Consider the following 25,414-nt stretch of genomic DNA (forward strand, 5'->3'; position numbering starts at 1 on the left):
ACCCCATTTTATATACAGAACCCCCACAAGTGACCCCATTTTATATACAGAACCCCACAAGTGACCCCATTTGATACACAGAACCCCCACAAGTGACCCCATTTTATATACAGAACCCCACAAGTGACCCCATTTTATATACAGAACCCCACAAGTGACCCCATTTTATATACAGAAGCCCCACAAGTGACCCCATTTTATATACAGAACCCCCACAAGTGACCCCATTTTATATACAGAACCCCCACAAGTGACCCCATTTTATATACAGAACCCCCACAAGTGACCCCATTTTATATACAGAACCCCCACAAGTGACCCCATTTTATATACAGAACCCCCACAAGTGACCCCATTTTATATACAGAACCCCCACAAGTGACCCCATTTTATATACAGAACCCCCACAAGTGACCCCATTTTATATACAGAACCCCCACAAGTGACCCCATTTTATATACAGAACCCCACAAGTGACCCCATTTTATATACAGAACCCCCACAAGTGACCCCATTTTATATACAGAACCCCACAAGTGACCCCATTTTATATACCGAACCCCCACAAGTGACCCCATTTTATATACAGAACCCCACAAGTGACCCCATTTTATATACAGAACCCCCACAAGTGACCCCATTTTATATACAGAAGCCCCACAAGTGACCCCATTTTATATACAGAACCCCACAAGTGACCCCATTTTATATACAGAACCCCCACAAGTGACCCCATTTTATATACAGAACCCCCACAAGTGACCCCATTTTATATACAGAAGCCCCACAAGTGACCCCATTTTATATACAGAACCCCACAAGTGACCCCATTTTATATACAGAACCCCCACAAGTGACCCCATTTTATATACAGAACCCCCACAAGTGACCCCATTTTATATACAGAACCCCCACAAGTGACCCCAGTTTATATACAGAACCCCACAAGTGACCCCATTTTATATACAGAACCCCACAAGTGACCCCATTTTATATACAGAACCCCACAAGTGACCCCATTTTATATACAGAACCCCCACAAGTGACCCCATTTTATATACAGAACTCCCACAAGTGACCCCATTTTATATACAGAACCCCCACAAGTGACCCCATTTTATATACAGAACCCCCACAAGTGACCCCATTTTATATACAGAACCCCACAAGTGACCCCATTTTATATACAGAAGCCCCACAAGTGACCCCATTTTATATACAGAAGCCCCACAAGTGACCCCATTTTATATACAGAACCCCACAAGTGACCCCATTTTATATACAGAACCCCCACAAGTGACCCCATTTTATATACAGAACCCCCACAAGTGACCCCATTTTATATACAGAAGCCCCACAAGTGACCCCATTTTATATACAGAACCCCCACAAGTGACCCCATTTTATATACAGAACCCCACAAGTGACCCCATTTTATATACAGAAGCCCCACAAGTGACCCCATTTTATATACAGAACCCCCACAAGTGACCCCATTTTATATACAGAACCCCCACAAGTGACCCCATTTCATATACAGAACCCCCACAAGTGACCCCATTTTATATACAGAAGCCCCACAAGTGACCCCATTTTATATACAGAACCCCCACAAGTGACCCCATTTTATATACAGAACCCCACAAGTGACCCCATTTTATATACAGAAGCCCCACAAGTGACCCCATTTTATATACAGAAGCCCCACAAGTGACCCCATTTTATATACAGAAGCCCCACAAGTGACCCCATTTTATATACAGAACCCCCACAAGTGACCCCATTTTATATACAGAACCCCACAAGTGACCCCATTTTATATACAGAACCCCCACAAGTGACCCCATTTTATATACAGAAGCCCCACAAGTGACCCCATTTTATATACAGAACCCCCACAAGTGACCCCATTTTATATACAGAACCCCCACAAGTGACCCCATTTTATATACAGAACCCCCACAAGTGACCCCATTTTATATACAGAACCCCACAAGTGACCCCATTTTATATACAGAAGCCCCACAAGTGACCCCATTTTATATACAGAAGCCCCACAAGTGACCCCATTTTGGAAACTACAACCCCTAAAGTATTCACCTAGACCAAAAGTGAGTACTTTGAGTCCTTTTTGTGTGGCTGGAATGGTTACAAAGTCAGTGGAAAAATGTAATATTTTTTTTCCCCCCACAATTGCCTCATTTGTGGGACATATTTTTTGTACATTGCATCTGAAAAGTAGAAAATGCGCCCCATATTTTATTACGCTGTTCGTCCCGTGTTCGGTAATACCCCCGCTTAGGCCATATTTGGTTGCATGGGACCCAAAAGAGAGGAGCACCTGAGGTGTCCTAGTACTGGACCTGGTCCGGTACCTTAGTCGTGGGTCCCTATATAGTCAGATAGGGCTCTCTCGTGCTGATAGGGCTCTCTTAGTGGATTAACCTCTAGTCGCCTCCTAATGTCATTAAAATGTATATATGTAATATATTTTATTATAGTGTAATTAATGTACAGGACCTTATGTCATGTGATACTTAATAATGCTGTTATGCTAAGGTTAAAGGACAACTGCAGCGCTAGCAAATTAGGGCCCAAATGTAATAATATCACAAGTTATATAAGTTTCTAAATGGGATCCATTACCTGGCTGGTCCCGTTTCTCCGCTATGCCGCCACCGGAAGTCATCTCCTGGTCCCCTAACGCGCGTAGCGTCGACCTATTATTCTCTATGGAGCTGCCATCTTGGTCAACGCTACGTCACAAATGCCCATAATGCACCGGGGGATTGCTTCACTCCCCCTGCCGCTCGTCGTGCCGGCCCATCTCCTCCCATCTTATAAATATTCATAATGTTATTAGGGGCCGCTAGTGCTGAGCGGGATGGCCTAAAATGAATATTGCGGTATCACGGTATTACCGCCAGGCCCCACCCCCACCCTGCGAGCGGGGTCCCTGTGCCCACTAGTGGTGTCAAATGTGTCCCCCGCGAGCGCGAGCGCTACCATCACCGCTAGCGGGGTCCCTGTGCCCACTAGCGGTGTCACAAGAATGCCGAGCGCGACTCTGTTCCCCGTCCCTGTCAGCTCTCAGGGTACGGGAACAGATTTAAAAGCCTCGCGCGCAGCTAACGTAGTACTGCACAGGCGCAGTACTATGCAAATAGCGTAGGGCTAATGCTAGGCTCCTAGCTATTTGCGTAGTGCTGCGCCTGCGCAGTACTACGTTAGCCATACGCAAGGCTTTTAAATCTGTTCCCGTACCCCGAGAGCTGACAGGGACGGGGAACAGAGTCGCGCTCGGCATTCTTGTGACACCGCTAGTGGGCACATGGATCCCGCTAGCGGTGGGGATTGATCGTGCTCGCGGGGACACTGGCTGACAGGCGCAGCGGGGGGGACACAGTAAATGGATGAGCTTCTATCGGGCCACAGAAGCACACCGGGACAAGTGAGGGTGCCGCGCTGGGCTCTACAATTCATCCGGAGGGTGGGGAAGGGGCCCGACCGGTATAGCGGTATGGGCAAAAATCCATACCGTGGGAGAAAAAAAAAATGGTATGCGGTTCATACCGGTATACCGCCCAGCACTGGGGGCTGCAGCCTATCAGTACATGTGGTGAGGGTGGAGAGGGCTGATGAGCTGGGAGGGGGAGGATGGGAGGAGATAACCACAAGGGAAGGAGCTGTGGGCGTCACTTTATTATAATTTATTATAATTTCCTCGGGGGGGAGAGGAGGGAGAGAGAGCAGCAGCTAACAGGAAGCTGGCGCAGGGAGTCATGGGAAATGTAGTCTTTATGACATGGCTGCTTACTGCTACAAGTGGCAATTACAAGAGAATGGCTGGGCCAAATTTGACAAATGAGGTATCGCTGGAAAGGTCTTTGAAAGAGCTATCAGATGAGGTAAACTTTTTTTTATGTATGAGTGCTGCAGATGTCCTTTAAGGACCTTTGAGTCATGTGATAGGTCATGTGATATACCATAATGCTTTGAACTAGGACTGACAGGTTTGGGGAACCAATAAGCTTTGATCCTGCCCCTTCTGTATATAGGGGCGATGCATCCAATAATCTCTCTCTTAGTTCCTGGTTGCATAGCAAGCAACATCTCTCTTAGTTCCGGAGTACCTGACTGAGCAGATCTGTTATTGCAGTGACAAGACAATCTAGGCCTGAAGCCGTCCACTTCAGCCGCATGCTAAACCGTGAGTTAATCCAACTCCATCCTACCAAATCCTACGTGACTACTGAACCTAAACATACCCCAAAATTCAGTGGAACAGCGTACAAAAGGAATCAAAGCTTATTTCCTACAAAGTCCCAGCCAACCTGTGAGGAACCTAAATCCTGGTCCTCTTGTAACGATTGTTTTTAATTGCATCCTGCATAAAATCTGCAGTAAAGTTATTTCAAGTTTATTACAATTCCGGCTGTGGACAATCCTTTATTCCTCTCTACTTCTCTTGGGACGGGTGGCGGTAGAATATATATATAGACAGAGGAAGCCCTCACCCTGGCGTCACGACAATCAAGTGTTAATCCTATACCCAGCAACACTACATTGCAACACCCCTGTATACCCCCCAAGCTACCACATATAGCTTTTTGGCATCTTACGAACAGGATACGGGTATGTGCCTACAGCTGTTGCCACCGTTAAAGTGTACTCCCCCATTAAGAACTGTGATTAATGTACTGGGAAAAGATTTTGCAAGCCGCGAATAACTGTGTGCACACAAGTGTACGGGACTTTGCTTATATTACTGTGTCTAAGAAGGGTGCACGAAAAGTAAGGGGGGAGGCAAAATTTATTTGCTGCAAAGATGTGTAAAGTGCGTAGCGAAGCCATGCTACGATCCTCTGGGCCATTCAGCACTGCAGGGGTTAATTGCTTGCCCGAAAAGCGCGCAAAGAAAGCTCGCACTGCTCCACGACCCACCCCTGGGCGTGGCCACCAAGTACATGGGTCGCAGCCGAAAGGGAACTTAAATTCATTGCTGTTGTTTGCCGGGGGACCGGAAGTCGGGGCTCCACTGATGACGTCCTTTCGGTCGGCAGCCATTTTGAAGAAGCCCAATATAAAAGAAGCAATGCAGAGCGACCTCTTCAGTCTGCACGAGGAAGAGGAGAGTACAGACATGGCGGAGAGCAGCATTCCACGTGAAAGTTGCTGCAGCGCAACTGTTCCAGTACTTGGCCGACCACTTGCAGAGGTTGTCGCTCAGCACTGAGGGGACCTGCGATCTACCTCCATTGCCCAATGACGACAACAGGGGAATCTTCAGGGACTTCAAGAGCGGCATCACTGGTGAGACTGTCCCCTCACCATCGGACATGGGGGTCCTGGGCCGAGATCCCGACGGAGGAGTCTTCTGAGAGTACCCTCGCGGAAGCCACATTTTCCTCCTCCTCCAGCTCAGAGCCAGAAGTCCCCCTGTCCCAGCTTACCCTGCCGAGTGCACGACTGCTCTCACTCCCTCTGCCCCAGTGGGTGTTTGGGGACGAACCGGAGCTTGTCCAATATATGTGGGACCACGTTCTGCCCGCTCTGAGAAAACCTCATCCACTGGTCCCCACAGCACAAAGAGAGAGGGCCCGCAGGGAGGCCGAAATGGCAAAGATCATGGAGAGCTTGAAAGACCATTCATAGGGAGCTCTATGGGCCTTAATCTATCCATCTCCCTTAAGTGGAAAGGGTTAAGCAACAGCAAAACACGAAACAGCTGGATGCCCTTTATATTCGGATGTGGGACAACCCCCGAGAGGGTGAAGCACCGCTAGAGCGCCGCCGCACTACGGTGGTGAAATTTCATAAGTCCAGGGGATATGGTACCCTCCAGGATTGCAGGCATGGGGGTACCATCCTGGTGAATCGAAGGGCCGTCCAGATGGACTATCTGCCAAGGAAATACCATTCACTGGAAGAGGGAGAAATTGTGGAATATACCCCAGTGCAAAGTCAGCGGGGTGAGTGGGCTGCAGCAGTCATGAGGCCTAAAAACCCCACACAGCTCTTATTTACATATTTTCCCACTGATGACTGGGAGGCGGATCCTTTTGGACTGAGGCCGACAAGGTCTTCCCCTATTGCCTTCGGAGCCAAGACAAGTTTCAAGACCAGCGACAGGGATCTCCAGCATCAACCAAGGTCCCACCATGATGTCTCCATGTCTGTGAATGTGCTCAGGCCTACCCCCACTGAGGAGGTTTGGCCTAAACTGCTGGCACCAACCACTGTGCCTAGGCCTACTCCGTGCCCGGAGGTTTGGCCTGCCCACCAGGCACCTACAAAAGTGCAGCGGCCTACTCCTACTAAGGAGGTTTGGCCGGATCAACCGGCACCAACGGTTGCACCCCAGACATCTACAGCAGCAGCCGTTAATTTTATGGTCAATGTGAACCCTTCTGTATCCCAATCTAGGCTCACCAATGTTGCCTGGGATACAACCATCAAACCTTTCAGGGGGTCCTCATCTCATCATGAGCCCCAGCGGGGCAAGAGTCTAATCAGGCGAGGGTGGGGCATCAGAAGGGTATTCAAGTGAAGCTTGCACTAATTCCTTTGGTTTAGTTTTTCTTCCTCAGACTGTCCTGCAACATGTTCCAGCTGGTGCCTGGCAGGACTATGCAATGAAAGTTCTTGTTTTACAAGGAAACCATCAAGTTTGTGCCTGGCGTATGGCCAAGAGACTCCTGGTCCTTAGGAGATTCTTAAGTGTGTGCCCGGCATATGTGGTAGCTGTGTTTATGGACTCTTAGCATAGGTGGACTATTGATCCTTATGCTACTGTTTACATGTATATATCTATCTCTAAAGTAATATATTGTCATCTTGTGCAGCCAATTTGCACTTAGGTCAGGTGAACGCACCTGCAATTTTTGTGTCCTTCAATAAAAGTTATGCTAAAAGGTAAACCCAATGTGAATGGTTATGGTCCTGGAATTTTAACCTCTGTACACATGTACATAAAATTCTTGTGGGTGTTGTAGTAGTTGGTTTTAGGTGGCTCTCCCAGCTCCTCTGGGAGTAACATTGATGTCACCTCTCACTAGCAGCTTCAGGGAAACATTCCTCTAAGATACCAAGATTAATCTCATATAATTTCATGTACACATAGTACATTTCACAAATCTTCAGTGTACCTACCTCATTTTAAATTCAGTACACCTAATGCAAATAAATATCTCACACTTCCAAACTCAACAAAAAGCTTTAGGGACTGTAACATGTCATTACTAAGTTCCATACTACTGTTTGTACACTAACTTGTTCTTTTCCTTCCTACGTGTTCAGGATACTCTTCCTGGCCAGAAGGTGCTCCTTTAAGCCTAAGTTAAAGCATGTATTCTGTAAGGTAACCTATGTCAGAGTTATCTAAGAAGAGTTCTAGGGATTAGAGTGTGTAACCAATAGACCCTAGTAGCCAGGTATTGGTCAGAGAGCCTCAGGCAAGCCAATACACCACCAGTGTATTAAACAGGTAATCTAATGTGGTATAAATAAAATCTCCCTCCCTCTGTCAAAACACTTAGGCTAGGTTCAGACTACGGAATTTCCGCTGGAATTTTCGCTTTGAAATTTCCGGCAGAAATTCTGCTTACTATAATGCATAGTGTAGTGAATGGTTTTTCGTTCACAAATTCACACTTCGGAATTTGTGAAGCGGAAAATCCGGATGAAAAATCCACTAAGAAATCTGAGCGGAACACATAGCAGTCTATAGGCGACTGCAGTGTCCGCGTGGTCCTAGCGCCGACTTATTCAGTGGGCGCAGGTGGAACTCGGAATCTCCGGGCGGAAATTTTCTCCCCGGAGATTCCGTAGTCTGAACCTAACCTTACAGCCCGCAATCACTTCCGACAGAAGCTGCAAGGGCTAACCTGCTGGAACCGAAGTTTACTTCGGTCCCGGCAGTGCAGCAGGGTCCCGGCTGTGTGTTACAGCCGAGTCCCTGCCGCGATCTCGTGGGTGCACTGGGCAGCACCCACGAGAACCATGGACGTGTATACTTGTCCTGGTGCGGGAACATGATAAGATTAAGATCTGGGGACTGTGAATGCCGAGGAAGAACTTGCTGTCATGTTCCTGGAGCCAATTCTTGACTACACGCGATTTACCCTACCATACGTGAAACAGCTAGAGAGATAAACATGGTTGGCCACAATGCTTAGATAAGAACTGTCCGCATGTCTATCCATCCAGTATGGTGCCACAGAGATCTGGATCTGACCAGGTCATGTTTCTCTATAGAGATCTGGATCTGACCAGGTCATGTTTCTCTATAGAGATCTGGATCCATCTGACCAGGCCATGTTTCTCCACAGAGATCTGGATCCATCTGACCAGGCCATGTTTCTCTATAGAGATCTGGATCCATCTGACCAGGCCATGTTTCTCTATAGAGATCTGGATCCATCTGACCAGGCCATGTTTCTCTATAGAGATCTGGATCCATCTGACCAGGACATGTTTCTCTATATAGATCTGGATCCATCTGACCAGGTCATGTTTCCCTATATAGATCTGGATCCATCTGACCAGGATATGTTTCTCTATATAGATCTGGATCCATCTGACCAGGTCATGTTTCCCCTATATAGATCTGGATCCATCTGACCAGGCCATCTTTCTCCACAGAGATCTGGATCCATCTGACCAGGCCATGTTTCTCTATAGAGATCTGGATCCATCTGACCAGGCCATGTTTCTCTATAGAGATCTGGATCCATCTGACCAGGCCATGTTTCTCTATAGAGATCTGGATCCATCTGACCAGGCCATGTTTCTCTATAGAGATATGGATCCATCTGACCAGGTCATGTTTCTCTATAGAGATCTGGATCCATCTGACCAGGACATGTTTCTCTATATAGATCTGGATCCATCTGACCAGGCCATGTTTCTCTATAGAGATCTGGATCCATCTGACCAGGCCATGTTTCTCTATAGAGATCTGGACCCATCTGACCAGGTCATGTTTCTTTATAGAGACCTGGATCCATCTGACCAGGCCATCTTTCTCTATAGAGATCTGGATCCATCTGACCAGGACATGTTTCTCTATAGAGATCTGGATCCATCTGACCAGGCCATGTTTCTCCACAGAGATATGGATCCATCTGACCAGGTCATGTTTCTCTATAGAGATCTGGATCCATCTGACCAGGACATGTTTCTCTATATAGATCTGGATCCATCTGACCAGGTCATGTTTTCCTATAGAGATCTGGACCCATCTGACCAGGACATGTTTCTCTAGAGATCTGGATCCATCTGACCAGGACATCTTTCTCTATAGAGATCTGGATCCATCTGACCAGGACATGTTTCTCTATAGAGATCTGGATCCATCTGACCAGGCCATGTTTCTCTATAGAGATCTGGATCCATCTGACCAGGACATGTTTCTCCATATAGATCTGGATCCATCTGATCAGGACATGTTTCTCTACAGAGATCTGGATCCATCTGACCAGGCCATGTTTCTCTATAGAGATCTGGATCCATCTGACCAGGTCATGTTTCTCTACCGAGATCTAGATCCATCTGACCAGGTCATGTTTCTTTATAGAGATCTGGATCCATCTGAACAGACCATGTTTCTCTATAGAGATCTGGATCCATCTGACCAGGCCATGTTTCTCTATAGAGATCTGGATCCATCTGACCAGGCCATGTTTCTCTATAGAGATCTGGATCCATCTAACCAGGACATGTTTCTCTATAGAGATCTGGATCCATCTGACAAGGCCATGTTTCTCTATAGAGATCTGGATCCATCTGACCAGGCCATGTTTCTCCACAGAGATCTGGATCCATCTGACCAGGTCATGTTTCTCTATAGAGATCTGGATCCATCTGACCAGGTCATGTTTCTCTATAGAGATCTGGATCCATCTGACCAGGTCATGTTTCTCTATAGAGATGTGGATCCATCTGACCAGGTCATGTTTCTCTATAGAGATGTGGATCCATCTGACCAGGTCATGTTTCTCTATAGAGATCTGGATCCATCTGACCAGGCCATGTTTCTCTATAGAGATCTGGATCCATCTGATCAGGACATGTTTCTCTATAGAGATCTGGATCCATCTGACCAGGCCATGTTTCTCTATAGAGATCTGGATCCATCTGACCAGCTCATGTTTCTCTACCGAGATCTAGATCCATCTGACCAGGTCATGTTTCTTTATAGAGATCTGGATCCATCTGAACAGACCATGTTTCTCTATAGAGATCTGGATCCATCTGACCAGGTCATGTTTCTCTATAGAGATCTGGATCCATTTGACCAGGCCATGTTTCTCTATAGAGATCTGGATCCATCTAACCAGGACATGTTTCTCTATAGAGATCTGGATCCATCTGACAAGGCCATGTTTCTCTATAGAGATCTGGATCCATCTGACCAGGCCATGTTTCTCCACAGAGATCTGGATCCATCTGACCAGGTCATGTTTCTCTATAGAGATCTGGATCCATCTGACCAGGTCATGTTTCTCTATAAAGATCTGGATCCATCTGACCAGGTCATGTTTCTCTATAGAGATGTGGATCCATCTGACCAGGTCATGTTTCTCTATAGAGATCTAGATCCATCTGACCAGGCCATGTTTCTCTATAGAGATCTGGATCCATCTGACCAGGCCATGTTTCTCTATAGAGATCTGGATCCATCTGACCAGGTCATGTTTCTCTATAGAGATCTGGATCCATCTGACCAGGCCATGTTTCTCTATAGAGATGTGGATCCATCTGACCAGGACATGTTTCTCCACAGAGATCTGGATCCATCTGACCAGGCCATGTTTTTCTATAGAGATCTGGATCCATCTGACCAGACCATGTTTCTCCACAGAGATCTGGATTCATCTGACCAGGCCATGTTTCTCTATAGAGATCTGGATCCATCTGACCAGGTCATGTTTCTCTATAGAGATCTGGATCCATCTGACCAGGTCATGTTTCTCCACAGAGATCTGGATCCATCTGACCAGGTCATGTTTCTGTATAGAGATCTGGATCCATCTGACCAGGTCATGTAACTCTATAGAGATCTGGATCCATCTGACCAGGTCATGTTTCTCTATAGAGATGTGGATCCATCTGACCAGGTCAGGTTTCTCTATAGAGATCTGGATCCATCTGACCAGGCCATGTTTCTCTATAGAGATCTGGATCCATCTGATCAGGACATGTTTCTCTATAGAGATCTGGATCCATCTGACCAGGCCATGTTTCTCTATAGAGATCTGGATCCATCTGACCAGGTCATGTTTCTCTACCGAGATCTAGATCCATCTGACCAGGTCATGTTTCTTTATAGAGATCTGGATCCATCTGAACAGACCATGTTTCTCTATAGAGATCTGGATCCATCTGACCAGGCCATGTTTCTCTATAGAGATCTGGATCCATCTGACCAGGCCATGTTTCTCTATAGAGATCTGGATCCATCTAACCAGGACATGTTTCTCTATAGAGATCTGGATCCATCTGACAAGGCCATGTTTCTCTATAGAGATCTGGATCCATCTGACCAGGCCATGTTTCTCCACAGAGATCTGGATCCATCTGACCAGGTCATGTTTCTCTATAGAGATCTGGATCCATCTGACCAGGTCATGTTTCTCTATAGAGATCTGGATCCATCTGACCAGGTCATGTTTCTCTATAGAGATGTGGATCCATCTGACCAGGTCATGTTTCTCTATAGAGATCTGGATCCATCTGACCAGGCCATGTTTCTCTATAGAGATCTGGATCCATCTGACCAGGACATGTTTCTCTAGAGATCTGGATCCATCTGACCAGGCCATGTTTCTCTATAGAGATCTGGATCCATCTGACCAGGCCATGTTTCTCTATAGAGATCTGGATCCATCTGATCAGGTCATGTTTCTCTATAGAGATCTGGATCCATCTGACCAGGACATGTTTCTCTATAGAGATCTGGATCCATCTGACCAGGTCATGTTTCTCTATAGAGATCTGGATCCATCTGACCAGGTCCTGTTTCTCTATAGAGATCTGGATCCATCTGACCAGGTCATGTTTCTCTATAGAGATCTGGATCCATCTGACCAGGCCATGTTTCTCTATAGAGATGTGGATCCATCTGACCAGGACATGTTTCTCTAGAGATGTGGATCCATCTGACCAGGACATGTTTCTCTGTAGAGATCTGGATCCATCTGACCAGGACATGTTTCTCTATAGAGATCTGGATCCATCTGACCAGGTCATGTTTCTCTATAGAGATCTGGATCCATATGACCAGGACATGTTTTTCTATAGAGATGTGGATCCATCTGACCAGGACATGTTTCTCTATAGAGATCTGGATCCATCTGACCAGGCCATGTTTCTCTATAGAGGTCTGGATCCATCTGACCAGGACATGTTTCTCTATATAGATCTGGATCCATCTGACCAGGACATGTTTCTCTATAGAGATCTGGATCCATCTGACCAGGCCATGTTTCTCTATAGAGATCTGGATCCATCTGACCAGGTCATCTTTCTCTATAGAGATCTGGATCCATCTGACCAGGCCATGTTTCTCTATAGAGATCTGGATCCATCTGACCAGGACATGTTTCTCTACAGAGATCTGGATCCATCTGACCAGGCCATGTTTCTCTATAGAGATCTGGATCCATCTGACCAGGTCATGTTTCTCTATAGAGATCTGGATCCACCTGACCAGGCCATGTTTCTCTATAGAGATCTGGATCCATCTGACCAGGCCATGTTTCTCCACAGAGATCTGGATCCATCTGACCAGGTCATGTTTCTCTATAGAGATCTGGATCCATCTGACCAGGTCATGTTTCCCTATATAGATCTGGATCCATCTGACCAGGCCATGTTTCTCTATAGAGATCTGGATCCATCTGACCAGGCCATCTTTCTCTATAGAGATCTGGATCCATCTGACCAGGACATGTTTCTCTATAGAGATCTGGATCCATCTGACCAGGACATGTTTCTCTATAGAGATCTGGATCCATCTGACCAGGCCATGTTTCTCTATAGAGATCTGGATCCATCTGACCAGGACATGTTTCTCTATAGAGATCTGGATCCATCTGACCAGGACAAGTTTCTCTATAGAGATCTGGATCCATCTGACAGGACATGTTTCTCTATATAGATCTGGATCCATCTGACCAGGCCATGTTTCTCTATAGAGATCTGGATCCATCTGACCAGGACATGTTTCTCCATATAGATCTGGATCCATCTGATCAGGACATGTTTCTCTACAGAGATCTGGATCCATCTGACCAGGTCATGTTTCTCCACAGAGATCTGGATCCATCTGACTAGGACATGTTTCTCCACAGAGATCTGGATCCATCTGACAGGCCATGTTTCTCTACAGAGATCTGGATCCATCTGACCAGGCCATGTTTCTTTATAGAGATCTAGATCCATCTGACCAGGCCATGTTTCTCCACAGAGATCTGGATCCATCTGACCAGGCCATGTTTTTCTATAGAGATCTGGATCCATCTGACCAGACCATGTTTCTCCACAGAGATCTGGATTCATCTGACCAGGCCATGTTTCTCTATAGAGATCTGGATCCATCTGACCAGGTCATGTTTCTCTACCGAGATCTAGATCCATCTGATCAGGACATGTTTCTCTATAGAGATCTGGATCCATCTGACCAGGCCATGTTTCTCTATAGAGATCTGGATCCATCTGAACAGACCATGTTTCTCTATAGAGATCTGGATCCATCTGAACAGACCATGTTTCTCTATAGAGATCTGGATCCATCTGACCAGGCCATGTTTCTCTATAGAGATCTGGATCCATCTGACCAGGCCATGTTTCTCTATAGAGATCTGGATCCATCTGACCAGGTCATGTTTCTCTACCGAGATCTGGATCCATCTGATCAGGACATGTTTCTCTATAGAGATCTGGATCCATCTGAACAGACCATGTTTCTCTATAGAGATCTGGATCCATCTGACCAGGCCATGTTTCTCTATAGAGATCTGGATCCATCTGACCAGGCCATGTTTCTCTATAGAGATCTGGATCCATCTAACCAGGACATGTTTCTCCACAGAGATCTGGATCCATCTGACCAGGTCATGTTTCTCTATAAAGATCTGGATCCATCTGACCAGGTCATGTTTCTCTATAGAGATCTGGATCCATCTGACCAGGTCATGTTTCTCTATAGAGATGTGGATCCATCTGACCAGGTCATGTTTCTCTATAGAGATCTGGATCCATCTGACCAGGCCATGTTTCTCTATAGAGATCTGGATCCATCTGACCAGGCCATGTTTCTCTAGAGATCTGGATCCATCTGACCAGGACATGTTTCTCTAGAGATCTGGATCTAGCTGACCAGGCCATGTTTCTCTATAGAGATCTGGATCCATCTGACCAGGCCATGTTTCTCTATAGAGATCTGGATCCATCTGACCAGGACATGTTTCTCTAGAGATCTGGATCCATCTGACCAGGCCATGTTTCTCTATAGAGATCTGGATCCATCTGACCAGGCCATGTTTCTCTATAGAGATCTGGATCCATCTGACCAGGTCATGTATCTCTATAGAGATCTGGATCCATCTGACCAGGCCATGTTTCTCTATAGAGATCTGGATCCATCTGATCAGGTCATGTTTCTCTATAGAGATCTGGATCCATCTGACCAGGCCATGTTTCTCTATAGAGATCTGGATCCATCTGACCAGGACATGTTTCTCTATAGAGATCTGGATCCATCTGACCAGGCCATGTTTTTCCACAGAGATCTGGATCCATCTGACCAGGCCATGTTTCTCTATAGAGATCTGGATCCATCTGACCAGGCCATGTTTCTCCACAGAGATCTGGATCCATCTGACCAGGTCATGTTTCTCTATAGAGATCTGGATCCATCTGACCAGGCCATGTTTCTCTATAGAGATCTGGATCCATCTGAGCAGGCCATGTTTCTCTATAGAGATCTGGATCCATCTGACCAGGCCATGTTTCTCTATAGAGATGTGGATCCATCTGACCAGGCCATGTTTCTCTATAGAGATCTGGATCCATCTGACTAGGCCATGTTTCTCTATAGAGATCTGGATCCATCTGACCAGGACATGTTTCTCTATAGAGATCTGGATCCATCTGACTAGGCCATGTTTCTCTATAGAGATCTGGATCCATCTGATCAGGACATGTTTCTCTATAGAGATCTGGATCCATCTGACCAGACCATGTTTCTCTATAGAGATCTGGATCCATCTGACCAGGCCATGTTTCTCTATATAGATCTGGATCCATCTGACCAGGCCATGTTTCTCTATAGAGATCTGGATCCATCTGACAGGCCATGTTTCTCTATAGAGATCTGGATCCATCTGACCAGGCCATGTTTCTCTATAGAGATCTGGATCCATCTGACCAGGCCATGTTTCTCTACAGAGATCTGGATCCATCTGACCAGGCCATGTTTCTCTACAGAGATCTGGATCCATCTGACCAGGCCATGTTTCTCTATAGAGATCTGGATCCATCTGACCAGGCCATGTTTCTCTATATAGATCTGGATCCATCTGACCAGGCCATGTTTCTCTATAGAGATCTGGATCCATCTGACCAGGCCATGTTTCTCTATAGAGATCTGGATCCATCTGACCAGGCCATCTTTCTCTATAGAGATCTGGATCCATCTGACCAGGCCATGTTTATAGAGATCTGGATCCATCTGACCAGGTCATGTTTCTCTATATAGATCTGGATCCATCTGACCAGGTCATGTTTCTCTATAGAGATCTGGATCCATCTGACCAGGACATGTTTCTCTATAGAGATCTGGATCCATCTGACCAGGTCATGTCTCTCTATATAGATCTGGATCCATCTGACCAGGTCATGTTTCTCTATAGAGATCTGGATCCATCTGACCAGGTCATGTTTCTCTATAGAGATCTGGATCCATCTGACCAGGACATGTTTCTCTATAGAGATCTGGATCCATCTGACCAGGCCATGTTTCTCTACAGAGATCTGGATCCATCTGACCAGGTCATGTCTCTCTATAGAGATCTGGATCCATCTGACCAGGACATGTTTCTCTATAGAGATCTGGATCCATCTGATCAGGACATGTTTCTCTACAGAGATCTGGATCCATCTGACCAGGCCATGTTTCTCTATAGAGATCTGGATCCATCTGACCAGGACATGTTTCTCTATAGAGATCTGGATCCATCTGACCAGGCCATGTTTCTCTATAGAGATCTGGATCCATCTGACCAGGACATGTTTCTCTATAGAGATCTGGATCCATCTGACCAGGCCATGTTTCTCTATAGAGATCTGGATCCATCTGACCAGGCCATGTTTCTCTATAGAGATCTGGATCCATCTGACCAGGCCATGTTTCTCTATAGAGATCTGGATCCATCTGACCAGGCCATGTTTCTCTATAGAGATCTGGATCCATCTGACCAGGCCATGTTTCTCTATAGAGATCTGGATCCATCTGACCAGGCCATGTTTCTCTATAGAGATCTGGATCCATCTGACCAGGACATGTTTCTCTATAGAGATCTGGATCCATCTGACCAGGTCATGTTACTCTACAGAGATCTGGATCCATCTGACCAGGCCATGTTTCTCTATAGAGATCTGGATCCATCTGACCAGGACATGTTTCTCTATATAGAGATCTGGATCCATCTGACCAGGACATGTTTCTCTACAGAGATCTGGATCCATCTGACCGGGCCATGTTTCTCTATAGAGATCTGGATCCATCTGACCAGGCCATGTTTCTCTATATAGAGATCTGGATCCATCTGACCAGGCCATGTTTCTCTATAGAGATCTGGATCCATCTGACCAGGCTATGTTTCTCTATTCTCCATGTTTTCTCCACCTCCTGTCAGATCTCCGATGACTGGGCCTCAATCAGATCACTGGACTGTATTGCTCCGGGGTCTTAGGCCTAATCTCTGCACAGACAAGATTCAGTCTGAGGGGCCCCAGGCTCTATAAAAAGGGGTCACTAACTGTATATAAAAATATTCTACTAGGGCTGGGGCCCCTGAAGTGGAGTGTCCTGTATATACAGATAGTATACAGATGTTAGTGTATGGGCACATTGCCTGTGTTATATACAGGTATAAGAGCAGCACAGTTCACATAGAGCGTTTGTAACTACCCATCAGTTGTGTGACCAGGACTGTGTCCAGTTACTGACAGCAAGCAGATGTATTGACTATAGTGAAGGATGAGAAGTTTGATGATGTGACGGACGTTTTTTTTTTATTTTCAGCTGCTAATGAAGGTCTCCAGGAGCTGGACCTCAGCTGGAATCACATCCGCATGAAGGGGGCGATAGCTCTGAGTGCCGGCCTCAGGGTGAATCCGGGGACTTTTCCCAAATCTCTGGATCAAACCTCTGTGATATGCATACACAAATCCTGTACTAACCCTGGGCCTGCCCTGCCCAACCCTAGAGTAATCCCAACCCTACCCTATCACCAGTGTCACCCCCATACTAACCCCGACACCTCACCCCACCAGTGTCAGCCCCATACTAACCCCGACACCTCACCAATGTCAGCCCCATACTAACCCCGACACCTCACCCCACCAGTGTCAGCCCCATACTAACCCCGACACCTCACCCCACCAGTGTCAGCCCCATACTAACCCCGACACCTCACCCCACCAGTGTCAGCCCCATACTAACCCCGACACCTCACCCCACCAGTGTCAGCCCCATACTAACCCTGACACCTCACCAATGTCAGCCCCATACTAACCCCGACACCTCACCCCACCAGTGTCAGACCCATACTAACCCCGACACCTCACCCCACCAGTGTCAGCCCCATACTAACCCTGACACCTCACCAATGTCAGCCCCATACTAACCCTGACACCTCACCCCACCAGTGTCAGCCCCATACTAACCCCGACACCTCACCAATGTCAGCCCCATACTAACCCCGACACCTCACCCCACCAGTGTCAGCCCCAAACTAACCCCGACACCTCACCCCACCAGTGTCAGCCCCATACTAACCCTGACACCTCACCAATGTCAGCCCCATACTAACCTTGACACCTCACCAATGTCAGCCCCATACTAACCCCGACACCTCACCAATGTCAGCCCCATACTAACTCCGACACCTCACCAATGTCAGCCCCATACTAACCCCGACACCTTACCCCACCAGTGTCAGCCCCATACTAACCCCGACACCTCACCCCACCAGTGTCAGCCCCATACTAACCCTGACACCTCACCAATGTCAGCCCCATGCTAACCCCGACACCTCACCCCACCAGTGTCAGCCCCATACTAACCCCGACACCTCACCCCACCAGTGTCAGCCCCATACTAACCCTGACACCTCACCTCACCAATATCAGCCCCATACTAACCCCGACACCTCACCAATGTCAGCCCCATACTAACCCCGACACCTCACCCCACCAGTGTCAGCCCCATACTAACCCCGACACCTCACCCCACCAGTGTCAGCCCCATACTAACCCGACACCTCACCTCACCAATGTCAGCCCCATACTAACCCGACACCTCACCTCACCGATGTCAGCCCCATACTAACCCTGACACCTCACCTCACCAATGTCAGCCCCATACTAACCCCGACACCTCACCCCGCCAATGTCAGCCCCATACTAACCCCGACACCTCACCCCACCAGTGTCAGCCCCATACTAACCCGACACCTCACCAATGTCAGCCCCATATTAACCCTGACACCTCACCCCACCAGTGTCAGCCCCATACTATCCCTGACACCTCACCAATGTCAGCCCCATACTAACCCCGACACCTCACCTCACCAGTGTCAGCCCCATACTAACCCTGACACCTCACCGATGTCAGCCCCATACTAACCCCGACACCTCACCCCACCAGTGTCAGCCCCATACTAACCCTGACACCTCACCGATGTCAGCCCCACACTAACCCCGACACCTCACCCCACCAGTGTCAGCCCCATATTAACCCTGACACCTCACCCCACCAATGTCAGCCCCATATTAACCCTGACACCTCACCAATGTCAGCCCCATATTAACCCTGACACCTCACCCCACCAATGTCAGCCCCATACTAACCCTGACACCTCACCAATGTCAGCCCCATATTAACCCTGACACCTCACCAATGTCAGCCCCATACTAACCCCGACACCTCACCAATGTCAGCCCCATACTAACCCCGACACCTCACCCCACCAGTGTCAGCCCCATATTAACCCTGACACCTCACCAATGTCAGCCCCACACTAACCCCGACACCTCACCCTACCAGTGTCAGCCCCATACTAACCCCGACACCTCACCCCACCAATGTCAGCCCCATACTAACCCCGACACCTCACCCTACCAGTGTCAGCCCCATACTAACCCTGACACCTCACCCCATCAATGTAAGCCCCATACTAACCCTGACACCTCACCCCACCAGTGTCAGCCCCATATTAACCCTGACACCTCACCAATGTCAGCCCCATACTAACCCTGACACCTCACCCCATCAATGTAAGCCCCATACTAACCCCGACACCTCACCCTACCAGTGTCAGCCCCATACTAACCCTGACACCTCACCCCATCAATGTAAGCCCCATACTAACCCCGACACCTCACCCCACCAGTGTCAGCCCCATATTAACCCTGACACCTCACCCCATCAATGTCAGCCCCATACTAACCCCGACACCTCATCCCACCAGTGTCAGCCCCTTACTATCCATGACACCTCACCAATGTCAGCTCCATATTAACCCTGACACCTCACCCCATCAATGTAAGCCCCATACTAACCCCGACACCTCACCAAAGTCAGCCCCATACTAACCCCGACATCTCACCAAAGTCAGCCCCATACTAACCCCGACACCTCACCCCACCAGTGCCAGCCCCATATTAACCCTGACACCTCACCGATGTCAGCCCCATACTAACCCTGACACCTCACCTCACCAATGTCAGCCCCATACTAACCCCGACACCTCACCCCGCCAATGTCAGCCCCATACTAACCCCGACACCTCACCCCACCAGTGTCAGCCCCATATTAACCCTGACACCTCACCGATGTCAGCCCCATATTAACCCTGACACCTCACCGATGTCAGCCCCATATTAACCCCGACATCTCACCAAAGTCAGCCCCATACTAACCCCGACACCTCACCCCGCCAATGTCAGCCCCATACTAACCCCGACACTTCACCCCACCAGTGTCAGCCCCATATTAACCCTGACACCTCACCGATGTCAGCCCCATACTAACCCAGACACCTCACCGATTTCAGCCCCATACTAACCCTGACACCTCACGAATGTCAGCCCCATACTAACCCTGACACCTCACCCCACCAGTATCAGCCCCATATTAACCCTGACACCTCACCCCACCAATGTCAGCCCCATACTAACCCCGACACCTCACCCCACCAGTGTCAGCCCCATACTAACCCTGACACCTCACCAATGTCAGCCCCATACTAACCCTGACACCTCACCAATGTCAGCCCCATACTAACCCTGACACCTCACCTCACCAATGTCAGCCCCATACTAATCCCGACACCTCACCTCACCAATGTCAGCTCCATACTAACCCTGACACCTCATCCCACCAATGTCAGCCCCATACTAACCCTGACACCTCATCCCACCAATGTCAGCCCCATACTAACCCTGACACCTCATCCCACCAATGTCAGCCCCATACTAACCCTGACACCTCATCCCACCAATGTCAGCCCCATACTAATCCTGGCATTTCCCCAATGCTATCCCCATACTAACCCTGACATTTCACCAAACAAATGTCAGCCCAATACTAACCCTGACCTCATCAATGACAGCTCTATAGTAACCATGGCACTGTTACCTACCTTCATAAACATTCCCTACTCTCTGAGTTGTCTGCTGAGCATTTACCAATGTTCTCCATTTTTACACAGGTGAATGGGATGCTGAAAGTCTTAGATCTGTCCTATAATGGATTTGGCAATGAGGGGGCTCTGGCGCTGGGAGAAGCCCTGAGGGTGAATAGTTCTCTGCTTCACCTCGATGTCACCTGCAACCGGATCGGTAATGAAGGTGTCCGACTAATCTGTAAAGGCCTGGAGAGCAACGAGACCATACGTGTGCTGAAGGTAAGAAGATGGAGACCAGGAAGGAGACTGCAAAGGAGAAGTGCCATGTCTTTATGGAGGACAACATGAGTAGTCATGGGCTATATGTCATACCTGCAGCTCCTGGGTGTATGAGGAGAGGTATCAGCAGTAGAGGGAGGTGCTCATATGAGTATAGGGAGAGGTATTAGCACTAGATAGGGAAGTGCTCATAAGTGTATAGGGAGAGGTATTTGTAGTAGAGGGAAGTGCTCATGGGTATATAGGGAGAGGTATTAGCATTAGAGGGAGGTGCTCATGGGAGTCTAGAGAGAGGTATCAGCAGTGGAGGGAAGTGCTCATGGGTGTATAGGGAGAAGTATTAGCAGTAGAAGGAAGTGCTCATGGATATATAGGGAGAAGTATTAGCAGTAGAGGGAGGTGCTCATGGGTGTATAGGGAGAGGTATTAGCAGTAGAGGGAGGTGCCCATGGGTGTATAGGGAAAGGTATTAGCAATAGATGGAAGTGCTCATAGGTGTATAGGGAGAAGTATAAGCAGTAGAGGGAAGTGCTCATGGGTATATAGGGAGGGAGAGGTATTAGCAGTAGAGAGGGAAGTGCTCTTAGGTGTATAGAGAGAGGTATTAGTAGTAGAGGGAAGTGCTCGTAGGTGTATAGGGAGATGTATGAGCAGTAGAGGGAGGTGCTCATGGGTGTATAATGAGAGGTAATAGCAGTAGAGAGGGAAGTGTTCATGGGTGTATAGGGAGAGATATTAGCAGTAGAGAGAGGTGCTCATGGATGTATAGGGAGAGGTATTAGTAGTAGGAGGAAATCCTCATGGGTGTATAGGGAGAGGTATTAGCAGTAGAGGGAGGTGCTCATAGGTGTATAGGGAGAGGTATAAGCAGTAGAGGGAGGTGCTCATGGGTGTATAGGGAGAGGTATTAGCAGTAGAGGGAGGTGCTCATGGGTGTATAGGGGGAGGTACTAGTAGTAGAGGGAGGTGCTCTTGGGTGTATAGGGAAAGGTATTAGCAGTAGAGGGAGGGGCTCATGGGTGTATAGGGAGAGGTATTAGCAGTAGAGGGAGGTGCTCATGCCCCTGTACAGAGCTGCACTGGTGAGACTCTTACTTGGAGTATCGTGTGCAGCACTGCAGAGCGATCTCCAGAAGGATATAGATACATTGTAGAGAGTTCAGAGAAGATACTAAACTAGTCCATGGACTGAGGATAAAACTGACCAGAAAGGTATTGTATAGCTCACATTCCGAGTTCTAGAAAAAATGTGTGTGGTTAAGTGTTGAAGAGCCCAGGACTGAGGGCCCTAAGTGCTCCCCACATCCGCTCTCTGAAGCCCCTCCCCCAGCTCTCTGTCCACCATCAGGGTCCATCATCCAGCGGGTGAAGCTATAATAACCAGCATTGTCCTCTGTGCAGCTCTCTAGGAATCCCATCACAGTGGAGGGCGCCATCATTCTGCTGAGCTCCATCACCAAGAGGCCAGAGAACAGGATTGAGGATTTGGACATTTCTGTGAGTATCCTGGGGCCCTACAGAGCAATAAATCCATGTTATGGGGTCAGTATGAGAAGATTTGGTGTCTTCATCCTAGAATGTTCTGGTGAATGAGAGGTTCCTGACCCTCCTCAGCTCGGCCTGCACCTCCCGCCCGGCTCTACGTGTCTTCTTTGCTGGAGGAAAAGGCTTCACAGCCAAAAAGCGCCCCCCTCGCCCAGACCCCATGAGGGTCATTCAGGTGCCGCATGTTTATCTATAGATTCTGGGCCTCGTGTGTAGACTCTAGTTGGGTGACAATGACCTGTATCATCTTCTTATTAGGATTTTCTAGATGAACGTAAACTTCGATTGTTGGATTTTTTCAAGAACATGGACAAAGATGGCAGCATGAGCATTCCTGTCAGTGACTTCTGCAGATACATGGCCGTGAGTATGATGCTCCAGATGATAGATCATTGGGGTCTCCAGGGAAGGTCACCCAATCACTAGGCACTTGATGGCTGCAGTCCCATTGATGACCAGTAAAGTCAGTGACTAAAGGTCCTTTATGCTGGGTGATTATTGACTATATGGGTCACTCATTGCCCTATGGAAAATGTATTTTTCTGCTGAGCAAGCTATTTCACTTGTTGATAGTTGGGACAGTGTGGCCCTAAAATCATTGTCGGCTCTTCTCCTCATGGAAACAGATGAAATGCTGCCGACAAGTCCCACACGGACAATCCATTAATCATTCAGGCTGATCAAGGCCAATAACTGGGACATAAGGGGTCATTTAAGGAGCTATCACCAGAATCTCCTCTCCCCAGGCTGAAGGTCTGCCCTTGGACGCGGCCCAGATGGAGTCATTGGTGCAAAGACTGGATAAAGATGAGACCGGCACCATAGACTACAGGTGAGGGGTGTATCCTGTGTATGTATATATATATATATATATCATATGTCGCTGTGAGCCTCATATACTCCTCCATGTCTGTGTCATCTCCTGTGACACCTTCACAGCTTCTTGTCCCCATCTTACTCCCCCCTCTCTGTCTCATTGTTTTGTATTTCGTGATGACACGTGGCCCTTCTCTGAATAACGTACATTTGGCGCAGTCTTCTTACAATCATTTTTCTTCTACATTTTCTCATCAGGGACCTTGTTGGCTCTCGCAAAAAAATGTTGAGGGAACAACGCAAACAGCAGCGACGCAGAGAAAGAAGAGAACGTCAGGAAAAGCAGCGCAGTGAGAGAGCCCTGAGGTCCTTCCACAATGCAGTGCAGGCCCTGACTCCACCCCCTGCGCCCAGAGAGGCCCCCAGCAGTGGTGGAAGCGCAGATCATTTTTCTGCCACTGCGTGTAGCTCTTGGTATCAGGACGGAGAACCTGCAGATAAAGTCACCTGTCCACACATACACAATGCAGGCGGCTCCGATGGCGAGTGTATCTACCAATCATACTGCAGCTCAGCTTCAGAACCTCTGACCCCAAACCAAGGCACCCCATCACCCCCCATGTGAGGCAACAGGACAGGCCACAAAAGTCCATTAGTCCTGTCTACAGTTAAAGGGGTACTCCGCCACGCTCGTGATGTCACAGCCACGCCCCCTCAATGCAAGTCTATGGGAGGGGTCTCATTCCTGGGCTTTGTGTAAGTGAAAAAATGTATGTGGGGACTCAGGTCAGGACCACTAAGTGACACCCACAATAGGGACTACTACCCCAGCGAGGCCCTCTCCATAAATTGCCCCCGGTCACCACATTCTGCTCCGTGATCTATATAGAGATCTGCACTTATAAACATTTCCAGAATCTGCCCTTTTCTTACTGTTGGTAAAGCCAGAGGCGTAGCTTGTAGCTTCTGGGCCCCAATGCAAAATCTGCAACAGGTCCCCATATGCCAATTATAATACTGGTCTTTTATGGGGCATATGTGCTTAGGCGCCAGGGCACTGGTGCGACTGCAACCTCTATAGCTACGCCCCTGGGTAAAGCGATAACTCTCAAGGTCACTCCCAGGTTCTTTCATTCATTTGTGATGCTGAACATGTCCTTAAAGTGCAAGTGTCGTCAATATTTACCTCCTAAACTTATACGCAGCATGTAAAAGCTGTGTAGCACAGTAATGCAGGGACACCTCATGTCATGGCCAGCAGTGGTGCATGCGCTGCAGACTGCTGTGTCTTACTACACAGCAGTCCCAACGCTGACAGAGAGGATATGCATGGCAGCGGCCAGGCTTTGCGAACCCCAAGCCATACCTATCCGACTGTGCATGACTTCGGATAAAAGCAGTTTTTACAGATCTATATAAGAAGAGATTACACAATAAAAGGTGTCCCTGCATTACTGTGCTGCACAGCTTTTACATGCTGCATATAACTTTGGGGAGCAAATATTGATGACTTTTGCTCTTTAACCATGATGAAGGGCCTGTTCCACACCAGAAACCCGCTGGGTTTGCACAGCATGTGAATGTATGTGTGATACCTCAATCTAAATACAGGACCACGTTTGTTCTCCTGAGAAGCTGAATTGTGTTGTTTGTTCTTTCATTTACATTAAAGCCTGAAGCCAGGTTTAGGTCCTCGCTTTAGTGGGGATCAGGGTGGACTGGTGAGCTGTTTGGCCACTAAGATTGGTGAGTGCCAGGAAGTTTCATTTACTGTTACCGTGGGACAACCTTTTTTCACAAGCACCATGCATTGTGTTCCAGAACGTCTCCTCACACTCGCCCTTACTCTGCACCAG

General features: G+C 47.9%; 1 protein-coding gene across 1 annotated transcript; it reads left to right on the forward strand.

Annotated features, from left to right (window-relative positions):
* Nucleotides 1–4,159: 4,159 nt before the first annotated feature.
* LOC130324972 (leucine-rich repeat-containing protein 74A-like) lies at nucleotides 4,160–25,192 on the forward strand (the record flags this gene model as incomplete). Its single annotated transcript, XM_056553290.1, has 8 exons — nucleotides 4,160–4,210; nucleotides 17,312–17,397; nucleotides 21,003–21,197; nucleotides 22,599–22,694; nucleotides 22,774–22,917; nucleotides 23,001–23,105; nucleotides 23,489–23,574; nucleotides 23,817–25,192. Coding segments are annotated over 8 exons (1,130 nt in total), but the record flags the coding sequence as incomplete, so codon positions are not given.
* Nucleotides 25,193–25,414: the final 222 nt, after the last annotated feature.

The sequence above is a fragment of the Hyla sarda genome, unplaced genomic scaffold (genome assembly GCF_029499605.1).
Source record: "Hyla sarda isolate aHylSar1 unplaced genomic scaffold, aHylSar1.hap1 scaffold_269, whole genome shotgun sequence".
In the NCBI taxonomy this organism is placed as follows: domain Eukaryota; kingdom Metazoa; phylum Chordata; class Amphibia; order Anura; family Hylidae; genus Hyla; species Hyla sarda.